General features: G+C 40.2%; 1 protein-coding gene across 3 annotated transcripts in view; it reads left to right on the top strand.

Moving 5' to 3' along the window:
* Nucleotides 1–21,258, top strand: part of dbn1 (drebrin 1) — a 149,443-nt gene extending 128,185 nt beyond the window's left edge. For all 3 annotated transcript variants that reach the window (XM_046039809.1, XM_046039808.1, XM_046039810.1), the window contains exons 7-14: nucleotides 664–815; nucleotides 2,066–2,123; nucleotides 4,048–4,104; nucleotides 4,595–4,709; nucleotides 15,417–15,542; nucleotides 16,529–17,019; nucleotides 17,110–17,209; nucleotides 17,405–21,258. In XM_046039809.1, the coding sequence (XP_045895765.1) occupies nucleotides 664–815; nucleotides 2,066–2,123; nucleotides 4,048–4,104; nucleotides 4,595–4,709; nucleotides 15,417–15,542; nucleotides 16,529–17,019; nucleotides 17,110–17,209; nucleotides 17,405–17,460 (1,155 nt within the window). In that variant the 3' untranslated portion in view covers nucleotides 17,461–21,258. The remainder of the gene's footprint in view (nucleotides 1–663; nucleotides 816–2,065; nucleotides 2,124–4,047; nucleotides 4,105–4,594; nucleotides 4,710–15,416; nucleotides 15,543–16,528; nucleotides 17,020–17,109; nucleotides 17,210–17,404) is intronic.
* The last annotated feature ends 1,619 nt before the right edge of the window (nucleotides 21,259–22,877 follow it).

Raw genomic sequence — 22,877 nt, 5'->3', positions numbered from 1 at the left:
TATGAAGGAGTCACTTTGGGCTCTGGGCAATTGTAACAACATTTCTCACTATTTTCAGAATTCTTACAATCGATTATTGGAAAAAACAATCAGCAGATTAATCCATAATGAAAATAATCATTGGAGTCTGATACAACAGTAAAATCCGACATTTACATGAATGCATAAGGAATAATAATGTAATTATATGAGATGATGATATGTATTTTGAGTGAGTATTTTACCGTTATGTAATAGTACTGTTACTTAAGTAAATGATCTGAATACTTCATCCACCTCACACACTGGTATTTTATGTAGTCGAAGAAAAGAACAAAGTCAGATGTCTGCGTCCTCCAGCTGTGTTGCCTTCAGCACATTCAAACAAAATGCAAAATGACAACATGCTTCATCTAGCTGCAGGTTACTCATTTGCTCTGCCCTTCACAGCTTCAGAAACTCAAAGCGACAGATAATTTATCAACTTATGGACGATAATGGATTAATTAGTTTGACCATTAACAAGCAAAAATCCCATTTATTCTTTGCTTCCAGATTTAGAAATATTCTGCTGTTCTCTGTTTCATGATTGTAAATTGAATATCTTTCATCTTTTAGTGTTGGACAGTGAAACCTTTATGCCATTAGTTGCAGTCTTCAGCTTACTTATGTCGCGTTTTCCAGCGTGAGGAGGAGATAAGGAAGGAGGAGGAGAAGAAGAAGGCAGCAGAAGAGCGGCAGCGCTACGAGGAGGAGCGAATGGAGCTGGAGAGGAAAGAGCAGGAGAACCGAGAGAAGAGGTACCGCGAGAGGGAGATGCAGATTGAGGAGCACAGGTGAGGAACAGATGCACAAACACACATGACTGACATCTGCAGACTTCTGCAAAACTGGGGCCCGTTTCACCAATAACAATTTGCAATAGAAGCTAACAACCTAAAATATGCTGCACAAGCTGCAAGTCTGTTTGTTTTAATTACTGAACTTACTTGTGAGAATTACCAAGAGAGTGAATGATCGAGTAATTTTGTGGTTTAGTTGGAGTTGATTTCCCTACAGCAGCATATCTGAACCCCCCTCGTATAAAATGCTTCCTACCCACTTGTAGGAGACTGAGAGTGTCTTAAAAAACTCCAGAACGTGCTGGAGGAGCCAAAAACTTAATTTCACTGAAGGTTGTATTGTTTTTGTTTATTTTTAAGTCTATGCTTTTATCATAAACAATGACTGTTATTTAAAGGGCCGCTAATGAGACGAGAGTGATGAACTCAACGCTCGTCCTTATTTGGAGACTACAGGAAGTACGACCTGTCCGTGCCTCCCAATACTTTTATCAGTGCCTCCCAATACGTTTATCCCGTTTAGCCATACCTCCCAGTAATTTAGGAAATTTTCCTAAATTAGCGTCCCCTACTGATGGCGTTTGTCCATGCCTCCCAAAATGACACGTAAGCTTTAATTAGTAGTCAGTTATTAATAATTCATCACAAGACGTCCTCTTTTGTGACCACTGTAAAGTCATTAAAGGTCACTGCCACAATAAACGTAAATGTGGGTTGTAATAACATGCTGGAAAAAACCACTAGCTAGGACAATGTGTAGATGGTGTTTGTCACAAGCAAATATACAGCAGGTCTAACAGAGAAATTAACATTGGATTTCTGTATTCGGTATATTTATGTCGGCTGTATCAGTCCCTACTAAAATAAACCATAAATAAATAAATAAAATAAATAGCAGCAAGCTGAAGATATGTCTTTGTGCCTTTACAACAGTTACCTCTTTGTGATGTCAGTATGTTTAAGATACAGCACAGCAGTTAAATATGCGAAGTATCTTCAGCATCCTTGACTTTAAACAGCATACACTTGTTCTAAATATTTGCTTTGGGAAACGTGCAGACTGCTTGTAGAAAATTATCTTAACCTCTAAGACTTACCTTTTTCGGGACGCTGGGTTGGGTTGGTTGGGTTTGACACATGTTCGATTTAAAAAATGACTTGTAGTGTTTAAATGATCAGGTTTTGATTAAGTCTCAGGAGTGTAAAGTATGATCTGATCTGTGTGTATATGTGTGTGAGAACAGGAAGAAGCTGCAGGAGGAGGAAGAGGCCAGAGAGAGGTTGCGGGACCAGATCTCCATGGTAAGTTTCTGTCTTTTGTGTGTTTTTTTTCAATGAAATCAGTAATAATGACTGTGCTGGTCATTAATTCATTGCTGTGTCCAACATAATTTAAGTTTACTCAGTGTTTAATCAATTTATCTTGCTCATCCGTCTCACCAGAACATATATACAATTCTGTTCTACCACATATCTGCATTTATGCCTGAGTTTATTCAAGATAACATTCGTTCCTTCTTACTCTTGTGTGATAGCAAAGTCATTTCTCCTTATTTCTGGAGACACGTTTCTTGGTGTTGCAAGTGTTTTTGTAGTTGATTTTAGTTGTTCCTGTTTCTGCTTCCTCTGCCCATCAAAGCATCACTCCCCGCCCCCAGAAGACCATGAAGACGTTACTTTCACGGCTCTGGTTTTTGTACCAGAGTCACGCCGCGACACAAAAATGAAATCAATTTGTCTGACAGCGGGGTTTGTTTTTGAAGAGAGTGATTATATGCTGTGTGTGCTTTACAAAAATTTAAAGTCTGGCAGTGTCAGTATGTTCAGTTTGTCAGTGTGCGTGTGTGGTTTATTTTTACAAGCAGACATAAAACCATTAAAACATCTTGCAATCAGCTTCATGCTGCGTCAGAGCGCAGCTGTGATATTTCAGCTAATCTTCTGAACATCTTAAACTCTGTCCCTGTGGTGAGTTCATACACACAGAGGTTCGATTGCCTTGCACAAGGAATTTTATGCATTGTTTGTTATTGATGGAAGTGGAGAAGAATCCAGTAGGTTGTCAGTGACTGGACTGCTTCCCCAAATAATCACATCACCAGGAACTATAATTGTTTTCTAGGGGCACTGCAACAAGAGAGCAGAGTCTCTAATTGATACTATACATCTCTTTTCTGTTTGATTAAAATGGAACTGTTTGTCCAAATAATTTGGTTCATGTGCAACTATGGTAAGAGAAGTTCAGGTGACGTTTCTAGCAACACATCGGCAAAAGTTCATATAAAAAGACCACAACAAGAAAGATGCTTGATACAAGATACAATTATCATAAATAAAAGACTACAGAAAAAGAATGTTCTGATGCTTCTTTTATTTACAGGTCTTGAAAAGTCTTCAAAAGCATTAAATTTAGTTTCCTCGAAAATAAAATTCAAAAAGTATTAAATGTTTTCTCTTGCTCTAGGCAGATTTGATTTTGCAAATACTTGAATTGAACTTAATGAATCATTCTAAAATGGTTAATCCATTGATCCCTTTACTGCCACTAATCCAGGTCAAGGTTGCGTTAGTTAAATTATATCATTAGGAATTATTGTTAAATACCACTGCGAAGTACTGAAACAATGAAATCTAATAATAACTAATTCTAGGCCACACCATTCTTACCGATTTCCAGTTTTTGTTCTATATCATGTTCATGAAACGGGTATTAAATTGCAGTCTAATTGGTATTCAGAAAGGTCTAAAATAAAAAGTCAATGATGTCGGACAATATGTCACGTCCTCAGGAGTTCTGTGTGTAAAAAAATTAATTTTCATTAAAACTTGGGACATAAAGATTACAGCTGTTACAGCTCAAAATGGCTTGAAAATGTGAAAAATTGCTCCCAGAAAAGCTTCCTTCTTGATTTCATTCCACGTCAGTCGATTCTATAGTTTCTCTGTGGTGTTCTGTGTGATCTTTGCACCTCCATGTGATGTCCAGTGAAGTTGGCAGAAACAAACGCAGCGTCTGTCGCCCCTCACTGGTGGCATCTTGTGATCACTCTCTTCTGCTTTATGAGCTGGATTTGTGTTGAGTCATACAGGATTCATGTAGAGTCTCAACATTTGTCATCTGTTTTAGCGCATCTGAATGATCCCCCCTCCGCTTTAGGTTTAAATCCTTAAATTACCGTTTTGCAGGTTTATTTTGAATCTTCATCTGTATTATTCTTCGCTTCAGGCAGCAGAGCCAAGCATCGAGGACCTCAACCTGGACAAGAAGGAGTCTGAGGTGGAGGTAAGTCTGAAAGACATACAGTAATAACCTAGCAGCTTAAAAAACACACACACAAAAAAAAAATGCACAAAAGAAAAACCTGCAAACTACTTCATTAAAATCAGCAACAAAATCTACAGACAAATGTTTTAAGGAGTTAGTGGAAGGATGTTAATCTACACTAATCTGATCTGTGCAGAAAATTTAAAAGGAATATTTTATATAGGCAGCAAAAGGATAAAAGCTGGAGATCCTCTGATATTAAATAACAGAAATAACAGTAACTAAATACTAAATAAAACTGCACCTGATGATAATTTTTAAGGACAACCGAATACTTCAGACTGGAACAATGTCTTTTTGGAATAGCCACTCGTTTAAAGGATAAAAAGATGAATGTGTTCTCTGTAAAGATATGATAAAGCCTTGTTTATTAGCTGTTCCTTGTGCTAAACATCAGTGGAATACAGACTGCTGTGTAGTCTATATTTATCTGTGTGTGTGTTTCCAGGAGGCAAAGGCCATCATCGCTCAGCGGTCAGGAAACCCTCGAGAGTTTTTCAAGCAGAAGGAGAGAGCCATGACCATCAGCGTCGACACCTCGCCCGTGTCCATCCACAGGACCGGTAAACACTTTAAAACTCACCTAACAATTATCTTCTACGCATTCCATGTAAAACTGAGAGAAACAAAACACTGAACAAAAGAGAATAAAAAAAACAGCATACAAGGCTTTTTGAAAACCAGGCAACGGGGGTGATAGAGCTCTAAAATCTGTTATCCATTAAGAAGTTTATGCTAATTATACATTCTTGTGGAGAAAACGAGAACAATCACAATGAGCAAAAAGCTTAACTCAAAATAAGGAAAGCTGAGTTCATCTTTCCATCCACAGTTTAAAAAAAACAAAAAAGGTATTAAAACAGGACAGGAAGGGACACGTCGGCAGTAAACAAACACGTTTACATCCTCTTCTACTTGAAACATATTACATTTTCTGGCAAAACAATGAAAGTGTTTTGTAAGAATGCATATTCCAAGTTCATTTTTGTCATATGTTTACAAGGCGAGATAACAGAGTTGCACTTAAGTCTTCAAAAAAAGCAAACATCTGCCTCCACCAGTGGTGGAAGAAGTACTCAGATCCTTTACTTTGGTAAAGACAGGCATTCAAAACATACCTACAAAAGTGCAAGTGCTCAAAGTAGTAGTTGAGCAGTAAAGAGAGATAATATTTCATATGACTTTAGCTAGGTTAGTCCAGTGGTTCCCAACCGACACACAAGTCAATTTGTGCAGCACATTTCAACAAGGCAATTCATAAAACACAAAAGCAACATAGAGTGATATAAAAACACATTTAAATAGAATACAAAAAGAGATAGATTAAAGCAAAAATACCTCTAAAGTTGTACTTGCGTACAGTACTTAAGTAAATGTACATTACTTTCCACCACCGGCCACTAATAACTTGCTGAAAGTACAGACTGCTTAGATCTGCGTGCATGAAAAGCCTCCTGTCCAGGTTCAGCATGAAGTCTGTGATGGAGAGATGAAGCACCTGAGGGAGACTCAAGGAGTGGCGGAAAGATGGAGGCAGTGGGTGGATCTGAGAGTTTGTCAAGTTCAACATGCCATTAATTACATTCAACATACAGCCCTATGTTGAATGTAATTAATGAATGATTTTGGGAAAATTCATTTTTCTGCCAGATATTGCAATTTTTTTTTTTATTGAAGTTTTGCTAAAGTTCAATATTCACTGCCAGTCTATTTTTGACTGAAGCCACGTCAGCAGCACAGAGCAGATGAACCGGGCAGGAAGTCAGACAGAGAATACGATTGATTTTCAAAATAAAACACTCTTTACAGTAACTGCATGACTGTTTAAAACGGGTCAGATGCGCTGTATAATTAACCTACATTTTAAGAGTTTTCACTATTAGCTAATTGCGTTCCTTCAAAACGCAATTTCAATTTGAAAACGATTAATCGTTCAGCCCTGTTTCAACGTCTCCTCAGCTGCTGCTTTATTAGAACCAGACGTTAAATTTTTCATTTATCGCAAAAGGTTTTTCATGAGCAAGAGGAACGACCTTTCTCACGCTGTAAAACCACCAAACAATCTCTTTTCTCACTGTTGCAAACAAATTTTGACCAGTTTTTAATGTGATTTTGAATTTAATTTGCTTATTTATATTGTTGTACGTTGTTTGTCTGCAGCGTTAGTGTTTGTCATGACCCTGCTTCCAACAGAGAGCCATAATTTGAGTGGCGAGGGTGTAATTTCCACTGGGTGATGGGTGGAATCTGGCCCTCCTCCAGTCTGTTCACTCCCACTTTTACAGTTGATTTCTCACTTAAATCTCTACAAACGGCGTCCTCTGACTCAATAAGCTTTACGAGCAGCAGTAAGTGCAATACAGACCTTTTCTTGCCCTTGATTTCACCTCTCAGGCTACATATAAGTTGTTCTACGTTCTACAGTTTTGACCTCTTCAGTAGGTGGTGAAGTAGGTGAAGTTGTGCTAGAAATCCCTACTCCACAAACAAACCTCCTTAAGGCTGTGTTTGTGCATTAATCATGAAGCAGTTATTTTGCAAAGCATACAATGACAAAATCACAACATGTTATTTGCTAACAAGCAAAGAAGTAGGAGATTCATGTCGTCCAAACACCAACATCTATTGTCTCTAAGCAGGGACTCAAAATCATGTTTTTCCTTTTCTGAGATTCAACAAACTCCGTCAGCAGTTAATTTCTGCCAAACTGGAAGCTGTCTACAGTCAGTGTGTTGAAAGCCACACTAACCACTTTTCTTTCTCTGTCCTTTCTTTTTTCTTTCTGTCTCTTTCTTCCTTGCGGGTTTTCTTCTGCCACCTCTACACTCATTTGACCCCACATTTGTGTTCACCATCCTCATTCCTTCTTTCTTATTCCACTCACTTCCTGCCTTATTTATTTATTTCACCCACTCCTCCACTCTTTGATTTCTCCATTTTGTAATACTTTGTATGAATGACTTCTTTAATTTCCTTCTCTGGCACTTCTCCACGTGTTTCTTTCTTCTTCATGGGTTTCCACAATCCTCTCTGCTTCTAACCTTCTTCCTCTGGGGGCTGAACCTCTTGTCTTGACTCGGACCTTTCCCTTGTCCTTCTACTCTCCCTCCCCCTCTTGCTTTTTGTCCGTCTTTGTCTTGTCCGTCTTCACCACATCTCTCTGTCCTGGTGCGTCGCTTCGTGTCTTTGTTACATGTTTGTGTGTGTTTGAATCTCCGTGTTTGGGTGTGCGTGGCTGTGTGTTGTCCTGACCGCCAGGCCGTTTGGACAGCCCGTTCTTGAAGCAGCAGCACAGTCCCAGCAGTCCCAGTCCGACTCCCCCACCCCGGGGCGCGTCGCCCCTCCGCACCCCGCCACATGCACGGACGCAGCCCGCCGCTGCAGCCGGTAGGTACAGCACATAACCGATAAACAGCAGAAGAAGAAGGCAGATGGACGCCAACAGCTTGGTCGAACATCTCTTCCCAGACATGAATCCCCTCCGCAAATACGGAGGCTGAAAAAACAAAAAAAGATAACAAATAGAGGATGAAACGCATGTGAATTAAAAATGTGAACGAGCACGTTTACATGCACACTAGTGTCTCAGTTTTGAGCCTTATTCTGTTTTTGATCACACTCAGGACTTCGCGTTGACATGAAACGCAAGTAATCTTGTTGTTGGTCTTCTTGTATACATGATTCTAACTTAATCTTGGTTCCTGATTGTGTCTTTTGCAAAAGAAACAAATCCTATACATGACAAGACGGTGTCTAGTGATCCATTGGAGTACTCTGACAGTGGGCCTCATGCAAGTATAACTCGTATGAAAAGATTTGTTAGAGAGCCTAAGTCCATCCCTTTCCGGTGGACCACCATGGGACCTTGCTTCAGAAAAAATATGTACAGTAGTCAAAGGCAAGGGACAATTAGTTTTTTGTTGATGATGATTTTAAAATGTACATTTAAAAATGAGACAGCCACAGTTTGAGGTATCGGACTGTGAAAATACGTAATTAGAAAGACCACAAACTCTAAAGCATCATGTGTGTAATTCAGGGCTCAATTCCAACAGGATCAAAAAACAAGTTGTCTCTCACCATTGACTACCGTGCATATTTTTTCCAAAATAAGGTCCCATGGGCCGGGAAGCGGAAGCGAGTGACTTAGGCTCTCTATTGCCATGTAGAAGCGACTTAAAAGAGTTTGACATATTCAGCAAATTTGTAGAAGTTAGAAACCTGTCGTACGAGTCGTGCAGATAGTCTGCTTTCTCCACAGGAAGAAATACATATTTGACCTTGAAATTCAAATGTACAGAAGCCCTGAGAGACAAGTGAGGAAAAATAAATTCTGGAGATGCATTCTCTAAGTCTGATTTTTTCCTCTGCCCTGTGTTATGACTTAACAGGCGATTTTTCTAAGTTATTTTTTTTCCATCAGTATGGAACAGCTTTGTTGTTGGAATAAAATAACTTAATCTTTAATTGCTAACTGTTGATAACTTGAAATTTACTAATACTGAATGTCTAAACTAGCAAATTAAAACTGGCTTAATGCTACAAAATCTAGACTTAGAAATGAAACAGAAACCTTATGTAGCAGTTTTAGGGGCTCAAATCTCACATGAACAAGTTTGATAAATCGACTTGGAACACAAAGCTAAAGAAAAGCGAGGATAAGATGTGAGAATGAGAATATACAAAAATATGAAAAACTTCTTGCATAAGTCCCATTGTTTCTCAAAACTTATCCAGGTTAATAGACCAGGTTATGATGTTTACATGCAAAAACACAACCAGAAAACACCAATAACCAGATCACATCAGGATCCTAGTGTTCAGGTAAATCTCCAAATACTCCAAAGTATTTTGAATAATCAGGAATCAGTGTGTATTTCCACCTGGAAACAGAGGCTGTAACGCTAGATCGTGGTTCTCAAACTTTTTCTCTTCAAGGACCCCTAAACTGACCCAAATTAGACCACGGACCCCCATTTGTTAAGATTTTGCTCCAGGATCGCCCATATGGTAGGATTTTGGTATTTAGATGTTTTATTCCAGAAAGTGAATGAAATCCATGACCAAAATAGTCATTTGATCAGTCACTATGTCACTTATGAAAATAAGTCATTCCCCTTTTTGCTGGGGACCCCCTGGAACCCCCTCACGGACCCCTGGGGGTCTCCAGACCCCACTTTGAGAACCACTGCGCTAGATGACGCCTCTCAGACACAACATGGTTTATCACTTTTTCAGTCCACATGCATTTTCATCATCTCAGTTTTAGCATTTCATTTTTATAATCCACTCCACTCGTACATATGCACTTTTTCTCACACATTTACCCGTTAAAATCACCTCACCACCTCCCACTGAATTTACCCCCAACCCTACCCTCCGATCCCTTACACTGAACGACAACTTGCATCTTCCCCTGACTTCCTTACATTGCAATTTAAAGTAGCTGATTCTCATATTTGAAATGATTGATGTTAAAGAGTAAGTCTGGCGATATTTTATATTTTTCTTCTCGTCAAGAAATCCCATAAAAAGACCCAAACCAAAAGGCAATGTATCCTGCTAACAAGTACTGTGTGTGTATTACAGCTTGATATTGTTATATTATGTCAAGCATAGACACTGGAAACGGATTTGGGCCCCAATGCAGACACTGTCAGGATTTGGTGAATGCAAAGCAGGAGAGAGCCCAAATGACAAAGACACTGGAGAGCGGACATACAGTTCAGGGATGAACAAAACTTACGGGTAGTGGAAACTGGCAAAATTCGAAGTACAGAACTGGTAGTACAGCAACAGGCAGAACACCCATCATATGACAATGACCAGACGGGGACTGAACAGAAACACCAAACATATATCCACCAGGGACTAACGAGCAGGGTGGGAGCAGCACAGGTGACAGGGATCAGGGCTAACGAGACAGGCAGGCCGAGAAACACCAAGGAAAACAGAGACAGGCAGGCAAAGGGATTATTGCGGGCACAGACATAACATTTGACTGGCAGAAACTGAGCATGAAGCAACACCAGATAGAAACAGAATAAGACAAGAACTTAGGCCGGCACAGATCCAAACAGGAACAGAACTGAAACAAGCAGACTGAACACAATGCACTGGCGACTGACACAGGAGAAGAAACATACTTGAACGCACAACAGACTAAAAACTAATCATACAAATAGACTACAAACGTTAACAGGGAAAACCGACAAGAACAGAACACAGAGCAGAGATGGGCAAACTAACAACAAACACAGAAGTACACAGATCAAGAGTAAACACTAAGACATGAACTAAGACACAGAACTGGAACTCAGGACTAAGTAGTAAAACAAGAAAACGATGAGAACCAACACACAAATCCCCACAAGAATAAACAAGGCGAAAACAGTAGAACACAAGACACATACTAAATAACAGATACCGAACTGATCAATAAATAAACTCAGAGAACTAAACAACAGAACAGATGACAGGACTAACAGAAACAAAAACAAAACAGAGAAACAAGAATCAAAATACAGCGAAGGCACGGCCAAAATAACATAGCACAGACAACCTCGGGAAAGGATCGTGTGAGGCACTGAGGTGGAGCAGGTACATTTCAGTGGTATTCATGGTAACTTACAGGAAAACTGGAGGCAGGCAGTCCATGGAAAAACAAATCCAAAGAACAAGAAGACACTGAAATCCAACAAGCATTAAATCCAAAAAAGTAAAACCAAACACGGCAGAACAATCCAAAACCGTTAGGAATTTAAAAAACAAGGATGAATTTAACAAAAGTAAACAGAAAACAAAGAAACAAATGCATAACTAACCAAAACCAGATATGTATGTTCTTCCTCTGAGCCATAGAAACTGTTAAAACTCATCAGAGAGCATCACTGCTGCACTGAGTGCTGTGTTCCTTCATCGCACATACACTATAGTTTTACCCCACAGTCGCTTTGGACTCCCGTATTACTTTCAGCAACAGTTTCACCTCATTGTCGGTCCATGCAAAAAAAATCTGGTGTGGTCATCCATCTCTAGTAGAACTTTCTTCTTTCGCCAAATCTTCTGCAACTGCGGAGTAGACAATCTGTTTCATGTTTACATCGGCACGCGCATGCCCAGTGTACGTGAACAGCCACCAGATGTGTTTTTAGTTGTTTTAATATAGAGTTCAAATCTGATACGCAGCTAAAATGCTGGTCTGGACGGAGATTGCTTGTTTTAAAACTCTGTTTATTATCAAAAATGTAGTAGTGTGTCGCACACACACAGTCTTACTGCTCAATACTCACTAGAGAACCAAATGTGGAGTAATCTGCCGCTGAAAATAGTCCCCTAAAAATGCACAGAACTTAGTCTTTTTACAGAATGAAACTATACATCTGTGTGCTTTTTGGTTTTGGTCATTCCATGGGATTTTTTGACAATAACAAATAGCATTTAAGGAAGTACAGTAACAGTTGTAGCATTTAGCAGTAGCTCACAACTTTATCAAACACTAAAAACCAAATAACTGCCAAAGCACGTCAGCAATAAGAGCGTATATCAGGTCAGAAAAGCGACTAAATCTGACTAAATCTGGCCTTTGGTTTGTGTTTATAACAAAATGTTTGGTACATGCATTTTTAACATTGATGCTGGCAGTGTTTGTATTGTGTTCAACCTATAGTACATTAAAATCAAACCCATTCTGAGCCTTAAACCTTTTTGGTTTGGGAGTCACTACCAAAACCTGTCTCGTGGCTCACCTACCACTTGCAACCTTCCTTGCCGATAAGCTAACAGGCTAACATGCACACTAGCATCTCACTAACTGCCAGTAAATAATAAAATATTCTTTATGGTTGTAAACCATAAAGCTGTTTGTCGGTTTGTGTGATAGATGTTGTCATCCACTCGGTCTTCATCCTTTTAGATGTCGTCCAGTCAGGTGCTGATTTTGAATTATTTTTGTAAATGTTTCTGTTTTTTCCCCGATATTTTATGGTTTAAATTACCAACAAGATCATTTTACTTCTCTCAGGGATAAAGAGCTGTGACTTCAACTACATAATCTTTTTTTTTTCACCTCCTTCTGACCCTCAATCTCATGGCTCTGATCCTGGACTGCATCACCTCCCTGCACACTCCCACTCAAAAACATATTCCTCCTGCTGCTTTTAATCCTGACCAACTGACCAACCTGTGAGTGTTTGCATACGAATGTTTGTATGTGACATCGTCAAACCGTCCGTCAGTCGCCACCGTTGTTTGTTGGCCTTTGACTGATTTTGGATCTTTGCCCTTTGACCTGTGTGGAGTTGATCTAGTTGTCAATCTGTTTAGAGTGTCAAAGTATCAAACACCTGAAGTTACTGCAGACCATTTTCCATCCATGACATATGTTTTTACATTGACCTGACTTATGGTAGCTTTACAAAATGCTGTCGAAAAGCCTTTAAGCCTGTGTTTAAATGTTTGCTGCCAAGTTCCAAATATCTGATGTTCTAAATTCCCTAAATGCATCAACCAAGACGAGTTTTCCAAACTGTTTGTTCTTACAACTGCGGTAGAAAACAATAATATGAACGTCAAGGCAATTAAATGTTTATTCGTTTTAAGGCTCAGTTAACAAAATAAATGTAGCTACCCATGCAGATAGATAGCCTCTGAGACTTCTGCCTCCACACCAACACAGTGGTGAAAGTGTTTTTTTAATTAGATATCCCTTTACTTTGGATTGTCCAGTGTAACAAGGACAGTTTCTGGAACAGGTGGTCCATTGTTTCAGGATGGGGGCAGACATCTCAGAGAGACATATCTCAAAACCTGGATAAAAGACCCCCAAACTAACGACATGGCTAGACACCACTAAAGCTACTTGTGTTGTTTTGGGATGACTCAAGACTTGAAAAAACATATGAAATGTTTTGGAAAATGTTCAGCAATAATAGAGTTAGGGCAAAATCATGCAGACAACCTTTATGATCTGCAGTGCGTGTTGTTGCATGTCTGTAGGTGCTATAATGGCAGATATTATGCTGGGTGGGCACAGAACCAGTTCATCCATGTCAACAAAGACAGTTCTCTCTAAATTCAATGCTTCTCTTTTACATTAAAAGGGTATTGGCAATGTTCTAAACTGGTTTCCAGTTAAAGATCAGTTTTATGAAACACTACGAGGTGAATTGGAGAACCCACCCATGCAAGACCCTGCAGAGCTGGATCATACATCTCCGTCAGCCGTTGTTTCAAGTGACTGTCGTTCTTCATCTGTGGTCTACTGTGTTCATGTTCCTCTGGGAAATCTTGTTCTACTCTCTGAACAGGACGTCTGACTTCAACAAGCATGAAATCATCGAACATCTAAAAAAAGAGTGACAGTGTCATTGTGATTCTCTTGACTGTAACTGACACTTGTGTTGATGTCTGTCACATTGAGTTGTGTTCTTAGATGTGGTGTCAGTATTGTGACAGTGGCTCACCCACAAAGTGTTAGTATACAGTGATGGCATAATGATGAATGTTCAGAGGATATCTGATGGCTGTTTTGTGACTTGCTGGATTAAAGTGATTGTGTCTTGGTTTTGGATACCCTTTCCTTGTTTGTCGTATCCAGTATCGGTTTGCTTCAACTCTCCCGGTTACTCTTCCTATGACATGTCCAGTGTGTGTAGTAGGCATCAGTTCACAAGTGTTACATGGCAACGCGCCCCATGTTTGTTGCACTTACGTCTTTTAAACCGGGGTTGCTCAGGCCTTCTATCATGATATTCAAACAAACGTCAAACCAAATAAGACAAAGCAACAAAACCACTCCTTCATGAGCAAGAGTTTACAGACATGCTAGCGGCTCTGTGAGACTGTACTTAGGCACAGTGGTACTGTGTGCTAAATGCTAACATGCTGATGTTTATTATTGTCAGCATGCTAACACTTGCAAATTAGCACTAAACAGAAAGTACAGCTGAGGCTAATGGAAATGTCATTAGTTTTGCAGATATTTGGCCATAAACCAATTTACTGCCAAAGTACTTCAGCGATAAAAGAGTGAGGATCCTTGAATATCAAGTCAGAAAAGCGACTAAATCATTTTTAACATTGATGCTAGCAGTGTCTGTATTGTGTTCTACCTGTAGTACATTAAAAACAAAGCCACTCTGAGCCTTGAACCTTTTTGGTTTAGGAGTCACTACCAAAACCTGTCTCATGGCTAACCTACCTTTTAGATGCAACCTTCCTTGCCGATAAGCTAACAGGCTAACACGCACACTAGCATCTCACTAACTGCCAGTTATGATGAAATATCCATCATGATGGTGCTAGATGAAAAGTCAAAGCAAGGATTCATACTCCTTACCAAAATATTTCAGTCTGGACCAAAGAGGTAGACCAGCCGACTGATCGGTCTAGACGTGCTCTATGAGAAGTGCAGTGAGATTACTAAATAAATAAAATTTAATTGAATACATCTGCAGACTGACATTGCCATCCATAGAGCCAAGCTGCTAGCATGCCTACAAATCTATGAAATAGACTGCCTTTGCACACAGGACAACATCTGAACATTAAAGTTCATATTTTTGCACCATGATTCGTTCTCCGCTACAGGATGCAAAAGGAAACTTTGGGAGTTTTGCCTCTTTCACTTCTGCCTGACACTGCCTCATAATGTCACCCATTTATTCTCATTCACAAACAGTCTGATTGGCTCCTCAACTGAGGAAAAGTCATAGATGCAACACATGATGTGTGAATTGTAAGAGTTCAGCGGTTCAAAGGTCTGGAAACAGGCTCTGTGACTGTAAATGTCTGTCTGCTGGTCGAGTGACGACAAAAGTGATGTGATTGCTGTGATTCTGTGCACTGTGGTGTTGAATTAACACAGGACATGACCGTGGATGTTAGAAAATCAGACCGTTTTGAAGCCTTCTATCAGTATAATTTGATTCAGGGTATATTCAAAGAAGAAAACTTAACTTAAGGCTGGAGTGGGGGGACATATAAATGAACGTCCATTACATTGAAGCCCAACGAGTTCTCACGATGCTGATTAAGCCTCTCATCGCCAGGTAAATCTCTCTGGATTTGCAGTTTACCAAAGGTTTTAAATCTGGTGTCTGTGGCGACAAAAAACAAATTGACATCTGTAATTAATTTCAGATAAGAAGCAACATTCTGTGTCAGTTCAACACAGCTGGATTATGAGTGTAATTGTGTCATTCCAGGGGGATTTTGGTGAAGGCTTTTGCTCTGTACCTTTTCGATGTTGTGCTATTCTGTCCCTTCAGGCGACGATGACAACGAAGTGAGCACAGAGCGCAACATGGCCGCCGTGTCACCCATTCCTAAAATAGTCACCACGCCCATCAAAGAGGACTTCAGCAGGGAGGAGGAGGACTGCAGAGATGAGTGGGGTAAGAATGAAACTGTTTGTTTTCTACTTCAGTGTTGGTTTCTGTGCGGGGATCGAGCTGTCTTCCTAAAGGCCTGGTCACACCAGCATTTATTAGGTCAAACGTTTTCATGAGCACATGTATGGAATCATGAGGGGCGGCTGTGGCTCAGGAGGTAGAGCGGGTTGGCCGTTAATCGGAAGGTCGTCGGTTCAATCCCTGGCTCCCCCTGGTTGCGTGTCGAAGTGTCCTTGGGCAAGATACTGAACCCCGATTTGCCCCTGGCGGCTGTTCCGCCAGTGTATGAGTGAGTGTGAATGTTAGTTTCTGTTTGAGCACTTAGGCTCAGTGTATGAATGTGTATGACTGGTGAATGCAGATGTAGTGTAAAAGCGCTCTGAGTGGTCGAAAAGACTAGAAAGGCGCTATACAAGTACGGAGCAATTACATTTACATGAGCAGTAAATCCACATCAAGCTTTCGAGATGAGTTTGGTGATCTTTGCCTGGACACACAAATTCGTACCATCAGGCAGCAGCAAACCATCTTTAACAGGGTTGACCGTGAGTGTGCAGTCACACCGTAGAGTCGAAAACAAAGTAAGCTGTCTTTTTAGCTTATGCTGTTTCATGTATTTCGTCTGTGGTAAAAGAAAAACTGGTGGGCTGTATGAGATGTTTTTATATATAACCAATAACGTATTGCACGTATTATTATTCTTTTATATATTTTGTCAATCTTTTCTTTATGTATTTCAATAATGTGATGTTGCAGTGCCAACATCTGTAACAAATGACAACCTGTGACCGCAACAGTCGAAAGCAGGTACTAGCTACGTGTTATAGTCGAAATATAGTAACTGAAATGCTGCTGAAAGAAATGTTAGATGTAACGTTCAGAAACATGTAGTCAAGTCAACGCAGCTGTTTATGTTTTGCACCTGCACTGAGTTAAAACAAAATATTAGGAAATAGTAAAATTGGTATTTTGCCTGTTTTCTCCAACAGATTCGGTGCCACAGCAGGAGAAGAAACCGCCGGTCCAGGAGTCGACACCCACCAAGCCCGTGCAGAGCGTCGCCCCGCAGGCCCGCGACTCCTCCGGCTTCTCTGTGTGGGAGTCCGAGCAAGACAGTCTGGTCAACCTGTGGGACAGCAACTGTGGCCCTCCCCCCAACCCCTCCCAGACCTCCCAGTCCTCCAATCTGGTGGACCTGATGGGCGACGCCGATAACCTTCATGATGACGTCCCGTCCAGCACCGCCACCGCCACCGCCGCCGCCTGCGGCAAGCCTCAGCCCCTGCTTAGCTTCGATGACATGATGGACGGGACCTTATGCTCGGCCGCTGGCACCGAAGACGACCCCTCCAGTCTGGTGGACGTGACGGCTTCCGACCAGATGACCCTCAGCTACCAGCATGCACTGCAGCATGCATCCGGGGATGGGCAGGAGCTGCTGATGACCAATGGGGAGACGCTGCTGAAAGAAGGGACTCAGGTCAGACAGGTTAATGCTGCATTCAAAAAAGGTTTTCTGTCTTTCTCTCTGTTTGTTAACAGTTTTTTTTCTCTCCGTTGGTTTTTATAGGCCAGCGAGGGCTATTTCAGCCAATCACAGGAGGAAGAATTTGGCCAATCAGAGGAGTCCTCAGCTAAACCTGCACCGGTCTTTTATAACAAGCCACCAGGTGAGATACCATCTTAACTGGCATATTTAGAGAGGTGTTGACAGGGTTTTCTATTCTTTTGTCCACCCCATTTATATCAACGAGGGTAGACAAAATAACAGAAACACCCCTCTGTATAACCACCCCATTTCAACAATATACCAGAAATAAATATTGTCTTAGAGTAACTCAGCAAAAATATGTTTGTGTGTCCAGAGATTGACATTACGTGCTGGGACACGGACCCCGTGGTCGACGATGACGATGACTAACGGGGCCAATCAGACACCACCACCGGACCAAGAGGAAGTAGGAAGTGCGCTTCATGAAGAAACAAAAATTTTTTTCTAAAAAACAAAACTCAAACAAGCAAAAAAAAAAAGAAGTAATAACAACAAATCTTGCATCAAAACTACTTCTGTATTATCTTTTAGAGGAAAAGAAAACAGTAGCCATCAAATTTTACGGGGTTTGAGTTATCATTAAAGATGCGGTTTGAAAGCTCACTTATGTTTTTTTTTTTCTGTGTTTGTTATTTTATTTATTTGTTTTATTCTTTTTTTTTTTTTTTTTTTGCTAAGCAGATGTAATAGCTAGAAGCGGGGGATTTTTGTTTGTGTAAATGATTTATTACACATTAACGTAGCGCACTGCTGCATATTAGAGACAATGACGCTCAGTGTGGCAGGCAGCCGACACACCTAGTCTGTAGTGCTTTAATAACACCCTATTAACTAATACAGTGGATCATTACAGCTATTATGTATATCTTCATTCTCTGTTTCTTTTCTTACCTCTTTTTCGCCTCCCTCCTTCCTTCTGCCTTCCTCCCAAAATGTTCACCTCTGCAAGTCCGTTAATCTTGTATTTAGCCCTCACTTTATTGGAAAAAGGTGAAATATTCTATTTATTCTGGTGTATCTGAATTTTTACTTTCACTAACACTTGATGGGATCCTGAAGACATCCAATCTTTTCTCAAGGTGAAAGTCAAATTGTGGCCCCCTTTTGACCCTTTTCACTCCCTTTTGTATGATTATAAGACGGAATTCAAGATTAAACGGCTTGTAAATCTGGTTGCTTTCTTTTCAGTGCACTTTTATTTCTTCTTCTGCCTCCTTGTGGATGAACTGCAGTGTCTCAATCAGCCCTCCCCTCTGGTTCCATAAAGTTCACAATTTTTACCCCACTTATATATTTACACGAGCAAATAAAAGCATTTTTTGCATCTAATCTAGATGACTGTACTGTAGATATTTTTCCAAGTGTTAACAGTTTTTTAGGACAGTTTGGCTTTATGGTAATGAACATGAAGCCTCCTTCAGCTTGTGCACAGTAGAATAAAAATACTTTCTTTCGTCCTTTGTATGAATCTAATTATTCTAAAATGTCCCCAAAGGCTAAAAATAGGAAGTTTTCACCAGGTCCTTCATTTATGGACAGCAGTTGGCACGGTTACTGCTCACAGATGTTTGGGAATGCTTGATGCCTTGCCTTTTCTAATAAAATAAATGATTTTTAACATTAATTTCTGGCAGTTACTGTCCCACTCGGACAGACAGAGGCTGCACTGGGACAGATGTTAGATCCTGGTTGACACAGGGAAGGTGGCATCAAACCACTGGAATCACTTGGAGCCACCAACGCTTGCAAGTATTAATTTTTTTTGTCTTTGTTTTAATCTGCATGGACAACCCGATGTTCAAGTAAATTTTATTTATTGAGGGCTTTGTCACAGTCTGCACAACAGACAACTGTAGAAACCTGAAGGGAAAGACAGAGATAACAAACTCCGTAACCTAAATAGTTACTGGAAACTGAGAGTTTATGGGGTTATAAGCACCAATGAACTTCCAATGTGAACAACGTGTTCACTCTTTAAAACATGGCAAACATAGCAAAAGGTTTTGTTTACCAGACAAGAAGGGTCTAAGAGAAGACTGATTTATGGGAAGCCTAGGATCCTGTGTTTGTGGAGCTTGAGCTACGGTATATAATCTGTTAATAAAATATGACGCACCCAACAGTATGTAAGTATATACATGCAGTTTATGGCATCTAGCAGTGAGGCTGCAGATTTCAGTCATCTGAAAGTTGGACTGAAATAAAATTATTCTTATTTTGTCATGTGATTATACACTAATGAAAACATACTTAGGATTATTACATTCAGTTGCTGCTAATATTTCTGCCAATAGATCACCCTAAATCTTAACATTAATACATCAGTATTCATAATTTAACAATAAAATATACATCTGTATGTCAGTACAAAACTCATGGGAGCAATTTCATGCTTTTACTTTTAGTATTTAAAGTATTATTTTGCTAATAACACAGGTGCATCTCAAAACATTTTAATATTGTGGAAAAGTTCATTTAAACTTCACTGAAATGAGAGATTAAAGGCTCAGGAAACCTTTTAAGGTGTGTTGAGTTAATTCGCTGATTAGATCTCTTCTCAGGTCAACATTTAAATTCTTTATTCTTAAATTCTACTATTTCGAGATACTGGAGTTTTGATTTCCATGAGCTGCAAGCCGGAATCATCAAAATTAAAACGAAAAGGTTTATTTCAGTTCATGTGTATCAACTCTAGAATATAACATTTTCAAGTCATGACTTTTTCTTGAAATTGAGTATTTTTTAGGTTTAGTTTTTACTTAAAGGATAGATTCACATTTTAATTGTCGTAAAATTGTTATATGAGGCTTCAGCAGATAAATCAAGAGGTTATCTCCCAGAGTCTTGAGCATGAAATATCATCTCTGTGTTCCTTTTTGTTCGTTTTCGTGCCTCAGCAAGCAGACTCTGCATGTTGAGGCACAAAGAGGGAACTTTGGAAGATAACTGCTTGATTTGTTTAATTCTTTGTCTACCAGCTGAACTCTGCAGCATCACAGCTCACAAGTACAGCAATCAAAAACCCTTTTTTTATGATAAAATGTGAAGTGCCCTGTGAATCCTTCATGTGCTACGGCTAGTGACTAAAAGTTAGCATATCTCAGCCTCTTCTGCTCTGACTTTGACAATTAAATTTTATTAATGTGTCTCATATAAGTTCTCCAAAGTCTGATACAGAATCACAAGAACACCACATTAAGGCTTTTACAAGATTTCAGACACTGCAGGACCCTCTGGCTCCCAAAACAAGTCCCCATGGACTGAGCTAATGCCATACACAACCCAATATAGCACCTTAAGGAGGAAATTAAGATTTGCAGATATCCAGAGGGCACTGAGCTGATGAGCAGAATTGCAAATCTAAATTTGGAAAGTTAGCAAGTAGTCCTACCCCATCTGTCCCAGCCAACGTCTGTGCAGGTGGGAGAGACTCACCATGCTGGACATTACAACAAATGCCCGAAGTTTTCCAGCAACTATGGGAAAATATGTGAACATTTTTCAAAGCTTTCCTGACATCTGGGTCTCCAAGCAGCCTAAAACAAACACTGAAGGTGATGCTGCCCGACTTCTTTTGTTCTGTGCCATTGCAGAAAATACTGTATGTATTTCATTTTTATTTTTTTAATTCTTTGACGTGATGTTTAGTTGCCCTGGAAACTGGAGTGAGAGATGGGGGCGGGCTGACACGGGAGGTGTGTGTCTTTTTAATACCTGTCAAAAAGTGTGCTAGAATTTATTTTCAGGACCTTTTTGAATATTAGCAACAACAGTGTTAGTCTTTTTTTGCTGTAAATTCCTGTAGAAAATAAAAACTCCTAGGCAATAATAACACCTGTGTGTGTGTGTGTGTGTGTGTGTGTGTGTGTGTGTGTGTGTGTGTGTGTGTGTGTGTGTGTGTGTGTAGAGCACCTGGATACTGCCTGTGTGTGTGTGTGTTCACCTGATAGGAAGCATCTGCTGATTATTTGGCTCATTCGCTCACAGACCAGCTGATCCTGGTGTTCAGATGGTTTTTGGGGGACCTGGTTTTGATTTATGCCTTTGTATCCTGAATGAGCAGGAAAAGGACATTCTCACATCCAGCATACATTAAATTTGATTAAATCCTGTATTACTGAGGCCCAATTAGTGAATAAATATGCAACTCTTTATTTTATTCTGCCATTTTGTCTCATCGTTCATTACTGTGTAATAAGTAAGTAAGCAGTAAGAAATCTTGATCTTGAATCTTTTTGGTTAAAAGTGGAATAAATTAGGGTCAATTTGAAAGTTTGTATAGAAGGTTATGGTGACACAAACCTTCCAGGGCTGCTTCCGAGACGCTGCCTGGTCTCATCAGACCATTGAAGCTTCCCCCAGCTGACTTCCGTCTCCCACATGCCCTCTGGCAAACTGTAGCCAAGTCGTCACGTGAGAGGCTTTCTCTTTGCCTCTCTCATAAAACTGCAATTGTGACACCCGGCCAGCTGTTGTTGTATATACAGTCTCTCCAATCTGACCCGCTGAAGCTCCTTCAGAGTTGTCACAGGTCTCTTGAAGTCCTCCCCCACTAGTCTCCAGTACGATCAATTCAGCTTTTGAGGACAACCTGCTCCAGGCAGATATACAGTTGTGTCCTGCTCTTTCCATTTCTTAATGATCGATTTAACTGGACTCCATGGGGATGTTAAGTGACTGAAATTGTCTTGTGCCCATCCCCCTTTTGACGCATCAAAAGTTGGACCTTCTAGATACATTTGGATTTGTAACCCCTCGACTACACACAGCTGATCTCCATTAATTTAATTATGTGACTTCTAAAACCAGCTGAATTCTCCAGTGGGAACTTAGGTGTGACAGTATGACAGTATGGTGAAAGCATTCAAAAATTAACATCTGAAAAACTTCTGAAAAGTAAGAAGAAAAATGAACCACACGTATTATTTAGCTCAAGAGCCGACAGAGCATCTCGGCCACCGTGGCTTCTTGCCTGGAAAGGGAGGGGTGAGCCAGAGAAGTTGGATAGAGGAGACACGCCACTCAATCACATCTTTAATACAACTCTATGGGGAAAAGCCCGCCGCTCCCGCTAGACGTAAGGGTCTGTTTTACTTCGACTGTGACGCATGCGCAGTAGAATTATAACCGGTTGGAAAAAACACTTTTTAAACCTTATTTTGGGGCAAAGTCATCAAACTTTTTCTGCAGTTTTTATTAGATTTTATTGCTGATTCTATTCATGTAGTTTTTATGCCCTGGTGACCTGTGAAAGCGCAGATCTGGCTCCATCCCCATTCCTTCAGACAGGAGCCTGGTCTTGTTAGTCCGAAATAGCTGCCCGGAGGCGTTGCCAAGGTGACTGACAAGTGGCAGGACTTACCCATAAGGACTTTGGGTGAGCGGTAAGTGAGCCTTTGGTTGCCGTTTGCAACCCTCACCACTAGATGTCACTAAAAGGTACACACTGAAACTTTAAAAAGAAAGATGGCAGTGAACATGTGATAAATGAATGAGATGAAACCCCCAAAAAACAGAAGCTGGGTGAAAAACCAGCTTGAGTTCCTGGTAAGTTCTGAAATTGGTTTGAGTTGTTGTTGTTGGCCAACAGGAGAAGAAAAAAGTCAGCTGAACAAGAACCCGGAACCACTAATGGACATGGACTACAAAAAGAGTTCTAGTAAATAAAACAAGACAGAGATTTGCTTCAGAGACCGCCGTCATTAAAGGCAAATATGCCCTGAAACACGTGGAACAAAACTTTTCAAAATGACCACCACAGTCAGACTTCTCTTCACTGACATCTA

Source organism: Micropterus dolomieu, linkage group LG23 (assembly GCF_021292245.1).
Source record: "Micropterus dolomieu isolate WLL.071019.BEF.003 ecotype Adirondacks linkage group LG23, ASM2129224v1, whole genome shotgun sequence".
NCBI classification, from domain to species: Eukaryota; Metazoa; Chordata; class Actinopteri; order Centrarchiformes; family Centrarchidae; genus Micropterus; species Micropterus dolomieu.
The sequence above is the reverse complement of the archived record's forward strand: the minus strand, read 5'-3'. Positions and strand labels throughout refer to the sequence as shown.